Source organism: Gymnoscopelus braueri, assembly GCF_963280865.1.
Source record: "Gymnoscopelus braueri genome assembly, chromosome: 24".
NCBI classification, from domain to species: domain Eukaryota; kingdom Metazoa; phylum Chordata; class Actinopteri; order Myctophiformes; family Myctophidae; genus Gymnoscopelus; species Gymnoscopelus braueri.
In genome coordinates this window covers 11,527,522-11,543,077 of record NC_137626.1, presented here as the reverse complement: position 1 = coordinate 11,543,077, position 15,556 = coordinate 11,527,522, and the positions used below count along the sequence as shown (strand labels likewise).

Below are 15,556 nucleotides of genomic sequence, written 5' to 3'. Positions count from 1 at the left end.
TTATCCTAATATAAATCAAAATCACCTAAGTATATTTAGCTTGCTGCTTAGCAGAAATGGAAATTAAAAAACTAAATGTAAAGATATTTTAAAATGTATTTTCGTGAACGGAAGTTCCAGTTTCCTCAATCGGATTTCGGGAGGTGTAGTTCCAGACTCTATATAGCATTCAGAGATTGTGGAATAGTTGTCTGGCTACGCGAGACTCAAATCATGAACACAGCATGCGATTTCCGTGAACTTTTGCACGTAGATTCCCTAGGCTGAGGAAGACGTGCCACTTGAAAATTTTCAAATCAGCCTCATGGTGGTGCTATAACAAGCCGCTAGTAGACCTGGGCTCCGAGGAGCACTTTTTCTAGTCTCTCTCGTTCTCTCCCAGACATAGATATACAGTATCTAATCCCTGGCATTTCTTTGCAGTTCAGGTCAGGTCAGTACAGTTGCCGTACCAGGCAGTGAAGCAGCCAGGTAGGGTGCTCTCAGCGGTATCTCTGTAGAGGGACCTTTAGGACCTTCATTGGGGCCCATACACCACAGTTCTTCAGTCACCATGCGATAATAGATGCATTCCTCACCGCAGATGAGTTTCTCAGTGATGTGGACGCAGAGGGATAAGTCGTTGACCCTAGGGGGGGGGGGCTGCTTCCTGTTGTAGGGTAAAGACCTTAATGTCCACATTAAAGGACGACTTCAGACATTTTCAACCCATCTCCATATGAATAGTCCTCACTAATGCTTATTATAATAACAAGCTCATAGCACGGCACTCGGTGCCGCACTATGAGCTTGTATATCTGCTTTGAATAGCCAAAGTGTAAAATAATGCTTTTTAGCTCAAATCAAAAAGTTACACAGATGCGTTCCAGGTCTTAATGGGTTAAAATGTATTTTTTGTTTGTCTTTACTGACTGGTTGTCTTTTAAAGCATTTAATTCCCCAGAATGTGACATTCCCTGTCCCCTTGGTCGCCCACACTTGGTAACCGGAACAGTGGGCACCTGATATTTCCAGCCACCTTTTTCTTTCCTTTCTCAGAACACTGGGCTTTTTTCTCTTTTTTTTTAACTTTTTGCTGAAACTGAAACTGTCCCTGTCCATGTCTTGTTTATGTATGTTTACTGTGTTTTAGAGTTTTGCATTATTATCTGCTGTAACATAAATTTCCCAGTTTGGAACATATTAATAGACTTGACCTTGACCCATAGTTTACAGCCCCCTCTCTTACTGGATACTGGACACCAAAAGTGACAAAGTCACAGCCTGTCACTGCTTTTTTTAATTCATGATTTTTATTCAGCATAGGTAGTAGTTAGTACAGCTAGTGGTGTACTAATGAGCCAATCACAATACAGCTAATGAGGTGTCCCAAGCCCACTTATAGGGGCGGCTACACCGCCCAAAAATAGTAAGATGGAGGTAGGAGACACAAAGAGTCTCCTTTGTGTCTCCTACCGGAACTCACTGGATGGAAGTCGGTATGGACCTCCTGGAGAAAAACAAATGGGGAAAAGAAGAGATGGAGAGGGACACGCAGCACGGGACTCGAACCTGCGATATGCTAATCCAGGCTACATTAGAGCCTAAGTGCCCGGACTGCCCCTGATTTAATTCATTTAACCACAATCTATCCTACACAAAGGCTGCCCTACAGGGGAAGGTGTTATGCTCATCCCTGTTGGGCTTACACAGGAGAGCCATTTTCACCGACTTGCAGTCTGTCTTGGAGGCGATCTGCTGGACCTGCGGGTCCGTCGCCGCCTTCCAGAGGTCATACATGTCCTGGCCGTGATGACCGTGCGAGTTCATCATCTGCCTGTAAATGCACGGGTGGTAGGGCGCCTTGAACCCCCATGTAAAGAAGTTGTGATGCTGTGGCGTGACGCCCACGATGTTGGCACAGATACCCATGACCACGTCGTCTATGTGCATGGAGGCGTTAAGGCTCAGAGTGGCTTGGTAGATCTTCTCCACTACGTCCCTGGAAACCACGTACCCAGACCCTGCCGTGTAGTCGGGGAAGGTCGACCACGGGTACATTTCGTAGGTCAAGTAATACTTGCTGTTCCTGTCTCGGATGGGCCCGTATCCGCGTATCACATAGCCGAGCCACAGGTCGGTGACGTTCCTCTGGGCCGCGTCCTGCAGGTGGTCCACCAGATTAGGAGTGTGGACCAGAGTGTCGTCGTCGGCCGTCATGACGAAGCTCGCATGGGCGCACCGTTGGCGTGCCCAGCGGAATTGCATGATAACCTTCAGGGTGAGGTTTCGGAACGAGTCCGTGAAATCCTGCTGGATCAGGTCCCCGTGGAGGCGGTCCTCGCGCTCCAGCTCCTCCTGGACCCTGCCGTTGCTCGGCGCTCCCAAGGCGAACAGAACCTTGACCGTGACTCCCTTGGAGCGCCGAATGTACGTCTCGTTGCCCCAGGTGGACCTGATGGCGTCCCGCCGGTCTGCGTGTGCGGGGGCGCTTTTGATGAAAAGGAGAAGATGGACGTCTTCTCCGGAACACTTGTCTGGGTGGTCCAGCAGGTACGTGAAGTTAGTGAACCGCTCAGCCTCCTGGGGTGTGACGGTGAAGGCCTTTTTTGAGGAAGGAGAAGGCGTCCCGCTCATCAGCTACAGCCAACCCAACCAAACCCAACAGCATCGCCGTGGCGATCAGCAGCGCACCGCTGCTGATTGCACGGCGCTTGATTAAACAAATCCTGAACATAACCTTACCTCTGGTCTTCTCAGTGGAGATGCTAGGTGTCTGACTGTCTGTGCGTTAGGCGGCTAAAAGAGTGTTTCTCTCACCTTTATAGGCCAAGCGTGTGATGTCACTCATCTATGATGTCAGTAGACAACATATGACTCCAAATTTGGGCTGTGTGTGTGTGTGTGTGTGTGTGTGTGTGTGTGTGTGTGTGTGTGTGTGTGTGTGTGTGTGTGTGTGTGTGCATGTGCGTGCGCGTGCGTGAGTGTGAGCAGCCCACAAACATAGAAAACAGCTAGACGATGTGCCACAGGTTTTCATTCTAACCAAAACGCTTCATAATAATAATAATAATATTCCGCCGCCAGGCTCAGGAATCAAACCCGGCACACGCTCTCAGGCCCCCTGGAACCCCCTCAAGGCCTCTGGGGGTCCCTGGACCCCACTTTGAGAACCACTGCTGTAGGCAATTAAAGACTCAGCTTTGTAAGGCAGACAGAGCTTGATCATTGACCAATGAACATCTTGCATTATCTTTGATATTGTTAGTCACAGCATAAAAGTTAGTATGTTTTTGTCAAATTGACATTTCTGCCTAACTCTACTCTCCTAACACTGCTGCTTCATTGTGCCTTAGTGCCAGTGGTGTAAAGTAACTAAGTACATTTACTCAAGTACTGTACTTAAGTACAATTTTGAGGTACTTTTACTTAACTGGAGTATTTCCAATTGTCTATACTTTTACTTCTACTCCACTACATCTCAGAGGCAAATATTGTACTTTTACTCCACTACAATTATTTGAAAACTTTAGTTACTAGTTACTTTGCAGACATAAAGTATTACATTATAAAACATACATTAACCACTTTAGTCCTATTTTATACCTATGCTATTTGAAAATAGCAGATCTACAAGCTCACAACGCGTCGCATCGCGACGCGTTGTGAGCTTGTAGATCTGCTATTTATACTTAAGAAAAACGTATGTTTCTATATCGGTGGTTCTCAAACTTTGTCATGTCAAGGACCCCCAAAATCATATGTATTTGGCCGCTGACCCCCATCTCAAAATAGTTTGTTCAAGCTCATAGCGCGGCACTCGGTGCCGCGCTATGAGCTTGTATATCTGCTATTTTTTAATAGCTGAAGTGTAAAATAATGCTTTTTTAGCTCAAATCAAAAAGTGACACAGAAATGCGTTCCAGGTCTTAATGGGTTAAGCAGATAGTGATTCTTCTTTTTTTTTCCTCTTCTGAAAACCTTACAAATATGAATTAGGAAATTATGCTATGAGGCTAACGATATTGAAAATGTCACTGAAAGTCTGAGACTGCTGGTAGAACATTAGTAATTGTGTGACCTCTTGTATTGTGTGCATGTGTATTAATATCCATATCTGCTCCTGTGTGTCTCAGTCCATGTCTTTATTGGTGTGAGTATGATGGCATATCTCTCTGTGTCTCTGTGTCAATGTCTGTGTGTAGGCTATATGTATTATGCAGTGGTGGAAAAAAGTACTCAATTTGTTTACTTAAGTAAAAGTATCAATACTGCAATGTAGAAATACTTGAATTCAAAATGTACTTGAGTAAAAGTACCAAAGCGTTGGCATCGAAATGTACTTAAAGTATCAAAAGTAAAAGTAAAAATATACAAAGTAACTAGTGACTAAAGTTTTCAAATAATTGTAGTGGACTAAAAAGTTAAGCAATACACTGAACCCCTAATTGCTCCTGGTGAGCAGCTTGGTGTCTTGCATGGTTTCCTCCGCCATCTGTGTGTGTGTGTGTGTGTGTGTGTGTGTGTGTGTGTGTGTGTGTGTGTGTGTGTGTGTGTGTGTGTGTGTGTGTGTGTGTGTGTGTGTGTGTGTGTGTGTGTGTGTGTGTGTGTGTGTGTGTGTGTGTGTGTGTGTGTGTGTGTGTGTGTGTGTGTGTGCGTGCGTGCGTGCGTGCGTGCGTGCGAGCAGCCCACAAACATAGAAAACAGCTAGACGATGTGCCACAGGTTTTCATTCTGACCAAAACGCTTCATAATAATGCTAACTAGATGTCGCGGCCCTGACATCTACAGTAGGGCCCGATCCGAGGTTGGTCCAGACAGCACTGGCCTAGTCACTCTGCACACACGTCATGCGAAGTCCGACCCCTCTGGCCTCTCCTCTCCTCTCCTCCCTCCCCGCTTTGCTTTGCGGCCCTAACCTGGGTAACCTGGGCAACCATGGCCATCATGAGGCAGTCGAGTGTTGTCACAGAAGTCTTTAGGGAAGCTGTTATTGACCATGCAGGGGCTGTTAGGGTTGGCTGTCCCACAGGGTCCATGTAGCATGGATTGACGCAGAGTGGCTCCTTCTGTGGGTCAGGTATGTCTGCTAGTACACCGCCACTCTTTGAGTTTGCTGTAATTGTGATAAAGAGGTCAAACTTCCTGTATATGGTTGCTATGGCACCCTGTCATATCGGGCTGAGGGTAGGTAAAGGATAGGCAAATCAGAGAATCAATCAAGCCGAGAGTCTGATCACAGATCGAGGTGGGGTAAGATGCCTAAAACATAGCCATAGCTCTGATCAACAATCTGTGGCAAGTTTCGGGGCAAATGGAGTGATCCTGTGCTTGCTTACCCCGGACGAACTTTCGGAGCTTTTGTCAATTATATAGTAGTAAGATAGTAAGATAAGATAAGATAAGATATGGCACCGTCTACTCGGTCTGTGTCTCAGAGGAGCGCTGTGGACAGTTCAGAAACCCCGCCTACCAGTGACGTCAGCGATGGGGAATCCAAGCTAATAGAAACTGCAGACTTTCTATTCCTGGAAAGTTAGCTTGCTGTAATGGAAGCCATAGTTCTCACAATAAAAATAAAAATAAATCTGCCAAACGAGGATGTCCCTGGTAGGTGGGTTTCTGAAGTGTCCACAGACACAGACCAAGTAGAAAAAAATAATGGCACCATTTTATCATGACTATTAGTGAGGACCAATTATATGAAGATGGGTAAAAAATTGGTGAAGTCGTCCTTTACTGTAAGTATGCACTGCTTGTACAATGCGTCATTGGTTTTCAACCCTTTTCATATTAAGGTCCATTATTTATTCTGCATTTGAGCCACGGAACCACCGTTTGATGAGATTTAGCCTCTCGAATATTTTGTTATTGTTGGATACGATTTTGTCCACAATTCCATGCTGTGTTGATGTTGGTACCATAGGAGAGACAACAGGCAAACGATCAAACAATTCTTTAATCAAGTAATGCAGATGTTTAACAATACATTAACTCTTGAGAGCGTAAAATGAAACCAAATGGACCCTTACGCGTCCATTTTGGTTTAATTTTACGCTCTCAAGAGTTAAAGATCTATAAGGGTCCATTTGGGTTACCGACTCTCCATCATTTAGCTGGGGACCACCTGGAACCCCCCCTCAAGGACCACTGGTGGTCCCCGGACCACTGGTCGAGAACCACTGCGATACATGTCAGAGTTGATGAGCAGCATGAACATCCCAAACGCCAGAGTTTTGTGCCCCCTGCGGGTCATCATGAATTGTGTGCGCGCGCGTGCGTCAATATGTTGCTATACGTCCCTCTCTGAGTGGATAATAGTGTTCATGTACTGTATGTGTGCATGTGCACAGTGGTGTAAGGTAACTAAGTACATTTACTCAAGTACTGTACTTACGGTACTTTTACTTTACTGGAGTATTTCCAATTGTCTATACTTTAACTTCTACTCCACTACATCTCAGAGGCAAATATTGTACTTTTACTCCACTACAATTATTTGAAAACTTTAGTTACTAGTTACTTTGCAGATATACATTATTACATTATAAAACATGCATTAACCACTTTAGCCCTATTTTACATAGGCTATTTGAAAATAGCCGATCTACAAGCTCACAACGCGTCGCGACGCGTTGTGAGCTTGTAGATCGGCTATTTTCAAACATTTTAGTACTTTTACTTTTGGTACTTTAAGTACATTTTGATACCAATACTTTTGTACTTTTACTCAAGTCAATTTTGAATTCCGGACTATTACTTGTAATGGAGTACTTCTACATTGCAAACATGCAGAGAAAGAGAGATGGAAAAGAGAGAGAGAGAGAGAGAGAGAGAGAGAATGACGTAGAGTTGCAGGTCACAGCTAAAGGACGGCACTGGACATTTTCCCATTAAGACCTAAAGCAGATTCTACAAATGCCATTTCAAACTTTTTTTTGTGTGAAATACCCCCAAAATCACATGTATTTGAAAATGTGTTGTGCCAGGGACCCCCATGAAGAGAAGAATTTTGTTAAAAAAAAAACCACGAAATTATTCAAACTTATTCTAAAACGTTCAGAATGTTTCGAAAATGTTCAAGAATAGCAGATGTACAAGCTCACAGCGTGGCACCAAGTGACGCGCTGTGACCAGTGCTGTAGGACAGTACAGTAAGCAGTGGTGTAAAGTAACTGAGTACATTTACTCAAGTATTGTTCTTAAGTACAATTTTGAGGTACTTTTACTTTACTGGAGTATTTCCAATTGTCTATACTTTAACTTCTACTCCACTACATCTCAGAGGCAAATATTGTACTTTTACTCCACTACAATTATTTTAAAACTTTAGTTACTAGTTACTTTGCAGATATACATTGTGATATTATGAAGGATACATTAACCCCTTTAGCCCTATTTTATACGTAGGCTATTTGAAAATAGCCGATCTACAAGCTCCACAACGAACTGCTATTGTTCTACAATAGCAGATCTGCTTTTTTCAAACATTTTAGTACTTTAACTTTTGGTACTTTAAGTACATTTTGATACCAATACTTTTGTACTTTTACTCAAGTAAATGTTTAATTATGGACTTTTACTTGTAACAGAGTAGCCTACTTCTACATTGCAGTATTGGTACTTTTACTTAATAGTACCATACTAACTGCTCATCCGTTCAGCAGTCCCTTACTTCTGTAACTAATGGAAGCAGTGGTGTACCACCGTTCATCCGTTCAGGAGGAGTCCCTTACTTCTCTCTCTGGATCAATCAGCCAACCAGCAGCAGCACAGCAACAGTGTTGCCAGATTGAGTGAGAGAAACAAGCAGACAGAAAACAAAATGCATGCACGCACGCACGTAGATAAAAAACAAAAATCTTGAGAAAAACAGTTTCATATTTGGAATATTTTTTTTTATTAGCATTTTAACTAAACAAATATTGTATTTATTTTTTTAGATGGGGGGGTCAGCAGTCAAATAGCCTACATATCAATCTGGGGGTCCTTGACATGAAAGCGTTTGAGAACCACTGGTTCAAACAACATTAGGAAACAAGCCCAAATAAGCAAAAAAAAAAAAAAACGCAACCAAATATTTACAAGCAACTTTACAGAAAAACAAGCCCAAAGTGGCTTATAGTAAGCGGACATGGCAACGCTGCTCAACAATGCCAGCGGGGGGAGTTCTTCTGGGGGAATAGAGCATCGCAGTTCCCGCCCCTTCCGGGTTCCACCGCAAAATACTCAATGCATTTTTCCCATTGACATTTCCAAAAATATTTATATCAATTAATTTAAGCCTAGAATCAAGCCAATAAAACATGACCATCATCATGACCATAAAACGTTTGATTGTGTGATTATTTTATTTTAAAACGGCAAAACAAAGGGTATTTATTAAATATAGTATATCATATAATTAAATATAAAATAAAAAAAAATCACAGAAAAAAACGTTTTATGGTCATGATGATGGTCATGTTTTATTGGCTTGATTCTAGGCTTAAATTAATTGATATAAATATTTTTGGAAATGTCAATGGGAAAAATGCATTGAGTTTTTTCTTCCGGCACCAGGAAAAACCAGGAAGTGGGCGGGAACTGCGATGCTCTATATCCGGTATTGTCTTGGCAGATACAGCCTCAGGCCCTCAGCACAACTCCAGCGGTATCAGTGGGGGGAAGAGGTACTCACATATTTCACTTAAGTAAAAATAGCAATACCACAATATAAAAATACTCTGTTACAAGTAAAAGGCCTAGCTGTATTCAAAATGTTACTTGAGTAAAAGTACAAAAGTATTGGCCTCATAATATACTTAAAGTATCAAAAGTAAAAGTACTAAAATGTTTGAAAATAGCAGATCTACAAGCTCACAACGCGTCGCATCGCGACGCGTTGTGAGCTTGTAGATCGGCTATTTTCAAATAGCCTATGTATAGAATAAGGCTAAAGTGGTTAATGTGTGTTTCATAATATAATCATTTATATCTGCAAAGTATACTAGTAACTAAAGTTTTCAAATAATTGTAGTGGAGTAAAAGTACAATATTTGCCTCTGAGATGCAGTGGAGTAGAAGTAAAAGTATAGACAATTGGAAATACTCTAGTAAAGTAAAAGTACCTCAAAATTGTACTTGAGTAAACGTACTGTACTTCAGTAAATGTGCTTAGTTACTTTACACCACTGTTTGGCAGATACAGCCTCAGGCCCTCAGCACAACTCAACAGCGCTATCTATCTATCTATCGGGAGGCTCTGGCCATCATCACACGTTCCCCAAAACAACACCTCACACAATGCACTGTTATAGCAGCACTCCATCACAAAACAACACCTCACACAATGCACTGTTACAGCAGCACACCATCACAAAACAACACCTCACACAATGCTCTGTTAGCAGCACACCATCACACATTCCCCTGGATGGAGCATAACATGTGAGGTATGCAAAGATAAGATACAGCGAGAGAGGGAGGGAGAGAGGGAGGGAGGGAGGGGGGGGAGAGTTTACATATGTTAAGTACAGTACTTGAATACATGTACTTAGTTACTTTCCACCAATCAGGGTCTGCTTTTCACTGTTGTACGGAAAGCAGTTGCAACGCAGTCACTGATTGGTCCGGTCATTTTCTGATTTCTCATACTTTCTGCCTATGGTCCAGACTGATACCGTGTGGAGGAACGTGCGAGTGAATCCACGTCATCAGTCTGGCAATGCCAGGCTAACATATATACAGCCCATTATGCAATGGATGTTACGGGGCCCTTATATTGAAACTAGACCAAGTTTTACCACAATAATTGGGGGCCACGCGAGAAAATATCACAAAGGCTGTGTATGAAATGCAGAGATGCACTGCCATTCAAATCCCTATCTCCACCAGAAGCCCAAAGGAGTAGCGAACCTACAGTCTATGCTAGCGTCTCCTCCGAACACTGTGTTCAAAGATCCCAGCGGTGAATAGGCTACACAGACCACGATGTTCGCTATATCTTTTGCGAGATAAAAAAGGTTTTCTCTCTGAAATCTATTTTCTTTTAAGTTTTGAGGTTTTTGTAAGCGGAAAAAGTTATCCGAGGCCCAAAGCAATTATTTAGCTTCCGCACAACTTCCGACAGACGACGATTTCCCAAACCCTCCCCGTTTTCTCGTATAATGATTTTCTTTTTTCTTCTTTTATAGTTTTATTTTTGGGGCGTTTTATGCTTTATTTCAGACAGGGACACAGAGACAAGAAAGGCGAGAGCGAGCGGGGCTGCCATGCGAGAAAGTCGTCTCCGCTGCATGTCTGGAAGGACCTTTTTTTTTTCTCGGACAAAGGTCGAGAGCTAATGAGACATTTTGGGTCTTGTTTTACGTTAACCAACACAAACTTGGATTGATGGGTTTGTTTTTTTGTATATTCTTGTTTATTAGCACGTCACTTTTATGTTTCGTTACCGCGCAAACTAAAACCTTGTCCCTCCCGGACAAACACACTTATTTCTCTCTTTCTCCACTTTAAGCCATTCAATCCGGGAACGCATCTCTGTCATTTTTAGATTTCCTTGGCTTTTCAAAAATAGCAGATCTACAAGCTCATAGCGAGTGCCGCGCTATGAGCTTGTAGATCTGCTATTTTTGAAAAATCGTTAAAATGCGTGCAAATCTGTGAATATGTATATTTTAAGCGAACATTTGTAACTCAAAGCTTTGCGTTGAGTTACAAAACATCTTGAGATGAGGGTCCGCAGCCAAATACATATCTAAAAATATCCTAACGGTATGTTGCTATATCAGTGGTGCTCCAACTTTTCCATGTCACGGACCCCCAAAATTATATGTATTTGGCCGCCGACCCCCCCCATCTCAAAATATGGTGTTCCAGGGACCCCCCCCCAGAAGCACAGATCGGAGTAAAAAATGTTGCTTTAAAACACAAAGTTTCACGATTTCCCCAAATAATAGCAGATCTACAAGCTCCGAGTGCCGCGCCATGCATGAGCTTGTCAATCTGCTCTTTTTTTTGAATGGCCAAATAAGTCTAAAAATGCCACAAGACGCTTTCCCCGGTCTAAATGGGTTAATTAGCTTTAAAACTTGAATATTATGCCGGCGTTCGGTGCCGCGTGGTGAAGATGAAGATCGCTCGCTGGTGGACAATGCCTCATGGGGCGGCCATAGCTGAGTGGTTAGTGAGCCCGCCTAGGGAGCCAGAGGCCCTGGTTGCCCCAGGTACGATTCCAGGCCACGGCAGCATATGAGTCGATGAAATGAAATTTGTCCCTGAGCAAGACTCTTAACCCCTAATTGGAAACAAGCCCGCAAGGACTTTCATGAAAGTCCTGTTAAAAGGAATTATCCTTATCCTTATCATTCAAAAGCCCTCAATGGACCAACGCTGCGCGAGATAACGTCTAAATGATAAATGATTATAGGGTCTAAAGCCTGAGGATGTGAAAACGATTCAGTGCATTTTATTAGAAGTTCCCACGGGGGCCTGGATGTCAAGACCCCCCACCCCCCCCTCCCTCCCCAAACGTTCACTTTGCTGTCCGTCTCCGCTGTCCCGTCTCCCAAGTAATTCAATAAGAACGCCATTAAAAAAACCGAATAATCCATATTGGATTGCTTGAATTAGGGGTTTGTTGAATTATTTAGGCCTATCGATTGAAAGCTGTCTCGCCATGATATTCAGCACGCTTTAACTACTTAAGCCCCCTTTACAGGGCTACCTCGTCATAATGGCGCATATAGCGAAAACAGCAGATCTACAAGCTCACAATGTGCGGCATAAATGCGTCAATAGCAGAGCGACCAGACCATCTCCAAACCACCACAGTTGTGTTAATGAATTTATTTTTGCAGCTAAATAAGTCAGACTGAATAGTCATGACTCGACCATAGTGGGGATGAGGCCTATAGGCCTTATAGGGTTGGGATCCGGAACTGGTTGGAACCGGATCCAACATTGAGGAACCGTTTCCGGAACCTGTTTTTATCACACTGTCAGAACTGGTTAATGTGGGCTTCACGTCTGCTGTACAAACCTTTTATTTTCAAGGACCACCATAACTCTTGAGAGTGTACAATTGGAACCAAATGGACCCGTAAGGGTCCAGTGACAGACCTGTAAGGGTCCATTTGGTTCCATTTGTACACTCTCAGAGTTACACACCTGTAAGGGTCCATTTGGTTCCATTTGTACACTCTCAGAGTTACAGACCTGTAAGGGTCCATTTGAAACAGGGAACCGTTAAAAAATTGTGATTTATTTTTAAATGTTTAATAGCATTTTTTTTGTATTTATTGGTCATTGTCATTGTCATTCTTCGTATATTTAAGTTATTCGTCATTGTCTGCCCTGTGCAATTCATGTTTTAAAAAGCCTAAAAGAGCCTAACAGAAATGTAATTTAATTCTTTATTTTTTTCAATGTGCAATGCCAAACACACAACTAACTCATTAATCTCAATTATTTATCCGTATGGCAATAAATAGTCGACTAAAAAAGTCACGATCATGCCAGCCTTAATAGTGGAGGAGCGTCATACTAAATCAATGAACATGTCATTGTGACTCCATAGGGAAATCTGTGTAATGGAGCTCTGGAGATTGTATCTCTGTATGCTCAGGTTGATTGGCCTTTCTTCCCTTGTCTATTTTGTAAAAGGTCATCATTTTGTAGAGCTTCATGAAGGCCATTCATGGCCCGCTTTCCTCATTATGGCGCACACTTATCTCTTAAGCCATTAAGACCTGGGACGCGTCTGTGTGTAATTTTTAGATTTCTTTGGGCTATTAAAAAATAGCAGATATACAAGCTCATAGCGCGGCACCGAGTGCCGCGCTATGAGCTTGTATATCTGCTATTTAGAAGGAAAAAAATCGTGAACATTTTTGCAAATCTTTTATATATATATATATTTGAAAGCTAACATTTGTAACTCAAATCTTTGCTTCTGGGGGATTCTACAAATATCGTCTAAATCCAACATATTATTTTTAGGAAAAACGTATGTTGCTGTAAGTGGTTCTCAAACTTTTTCATGTCGAGGACCACCCAAAATGACATGTATTAGGCCGTGGACCCCCATCTCAAAATATTTTTGTTCCAGGGACCCCCAGAATTTGTAAAATCAGTTAAAAATGTTCGCTTAAAAAAATATATATATCCAAAGATTTGCACACGTTTTCACGATTTTTTTAAAAAAATGGCAGATCTACAAGCTCGTAGCGCGGCACTCGGTGCCGCGCTACGAGCTTGTATACCTGCTATTTTTTTGAATAGCCCAAAGAAATCTAAAAAAGGCCACACAGATGCGTTCCCGGTCTTAATGGGTTAAAACAGCTTGGTGCTATTTACTCTCCGGGGGCCACAGGAATTGTGTTCGCTATCTTTCCTTTAAGTCTAAGCTTTGGACATGAATAGAGCTTCTTCCCACCTTCTGCATGGTACCTATAGCTATTCATTGCTGTCGGCGGGCAGAAACCTCTTTATCTCCATATTTTTTCTTTTAGTTTTTTTTCCGTAAAGCATCAAAAATAGCCGATCCACAAGCTCCGCCTTTCGAGCTTGTGGATCTGCTATTTTTAATGCTTTTGAATCCTGAAAAGCAACACTTTTGGACATAATGAGGTTTCCACCCGACATGAGACGTATTGCAAAGTCATAATAGTCACTGTATACTTCACTGTACGAGGAATAGTGGAAGAAAACTGCAGATTTACAAGCTCATAAAAGCGTGGCGATGCGCTGTGAGCTTGTTAGAGATGCTAAAATGTTCCAAATTATTTCAATGTTTTAACCTAGTGGTTAAAGGGATAGTTCACCCCCAAAATGACTTTTTTTCCTATCGATTACACACCCCATGGCGACTTGAATTCATGGAGAGTTTTTTTTTGTTTTTGTCGCATTCCAAGGACCAGCGGCAGCTCCGGTATAGGAGACTCAAAGTGTCAACTTTGAGTCTCCTATACCGGAGACATTAGCATCTTTCCGCCGGTTATCAAATTATTGGCTTAGGAATGTGACAAAAACTAAAAAATCTACATGAATTCAAGGCTTCATGGGGTTTGTAATTGATAAAAAAAAATTGTTTGGGTTAACTATCCCTTTAACACATACATTTGGTCTAGTGACATTAACCCATTACAACCGGGAATTTTAGATTTTTAGCTATATATCATCTCTTGTGTGTGTATGGATCTTTGAAGTGAACTGAAGTAAAACTCAACCCTATAAGGGACACTGTCTTTTCATCCATGTGTGAATTTAATCTTTAGTGTTGAAACGTTAATAATGGGGCAAAAACACACACACACACACACACACACACACACACACACACACACACACACACACACACATGATAATAAAAACATAACGTACGTCGTTAATCTAAACAAAAATCTTAACTCAGACCCAGCAGCAACATAAATTCATACAGTAAATTCTTATGTATGTAATAACAAGTGTAATAACTGGATGGGGGGCGCAAAACAAATATTGAACCTATGAATCAGTGAACCTAGGTCAGTGGTTATTAAAGTGGGGTCTGGGGAGGGTCCTTGGGGGGGGGGGGGTACCAGGGGGTCCCCAGCAAAATGTGTTAATAAAGCGTCACAATCATTTGAACCTCTTTATTTATACTTTGGCTATTCAACAATAGCAGATGTACAAGCTCATAGCTATGACCTTGTAGATCTGCTATTTTTGAACGTGAGAGAAAATCTCATTTTTAAAGCGAATATTTGTAACTCAAATCTTTGCTTCTGGGTGTCCCTGGAACAAAATATTTTGAGATGGGGGTCCTCGCCCAAATATATATAATTTGGGGGGTCCTTGACACGAAAAGGTTTGAGAACCACTGACCTAGGGAAACCTCATACGGGTCACAGCGCCAATGTACTGTACTGTGACTATACCTGGATTTGAACCCAGATTTGTCAATGGGAAACCAAACATAACATACCGATGAACTAAAGAGGAATCCCTCCCCCTGCTGGCCAAGGGAGATATTATAGGATTCTGGGTTTACAGGCTACTTTGCTACATAATGCACTCACACACACACACTATACCACTAGAGTCCACTGTTTCCCAAATACTGCGTCGGCGACACATCTATGGGTCACAAGTAAATACCCCTTTATTTTTTGTGTCCTACTGTACATTTTGTTTTTAATTATTATTTCAAAACATTTGAAAAATCCATTAAAAAAATGTTTTTTCATGAATTAAAAACAAATTCAATGATTTTTAAAAATAATTTCATGAATAAATAAATAAATAAAAAATCAAAGAATTTCAATAAATCAGAAAACGAATGTGTACGACGTAGTGAAAATAGCCGATCTGCTGTTTCCACTATAGTTTGGGTCCTGGGGAGACATCAAATTTCTCTTTTGGGTCTCGAGCTAAAAAAGTTTCGGAAACATCAGTGCGGCTAGATCAGGGGTCTTCAACAGGGGGTCCGGGACCCCTAGGGGGTCCTCAGAGGTACTACAGGGGGTCCGCCAAATCTTTGTGTGATATGATTTTTTTTTTACCTTAACCACTTGAACCCTAGCATCCCTTTTCTGAGGAGAACTTTAGCCAAAAA

General features: G+C 42.0%; 1 protein-coding gene across 1 annotated transcript; it reads right to left on the bottom strand.

Moving 5' to 3' along the window:
• Positions 1-429: 429 nt before the first annotated feature.
• LOC308080470 (lactosylceramide 1,3-N-acetyl-beta-D-glucosaminyltransferase A-like) lies at positions 430-2,616 on the bottom strand (the record flags this gene model as incomplete). Its single annotated transcript, XM_080422367.1, has 3 exons — positions 430-649; positions 1,466-1,489; positions 1,637-2,616. 3 exons carry the CDS (start codon positions 2,614-2,616, stop codon positions 430-432), a joined length of 1,224 nt encoding a protein of 407 aa, XP_080278493.1.
• Positions 2,617-15,556: the final 12,940 nt, after the last annotated feature.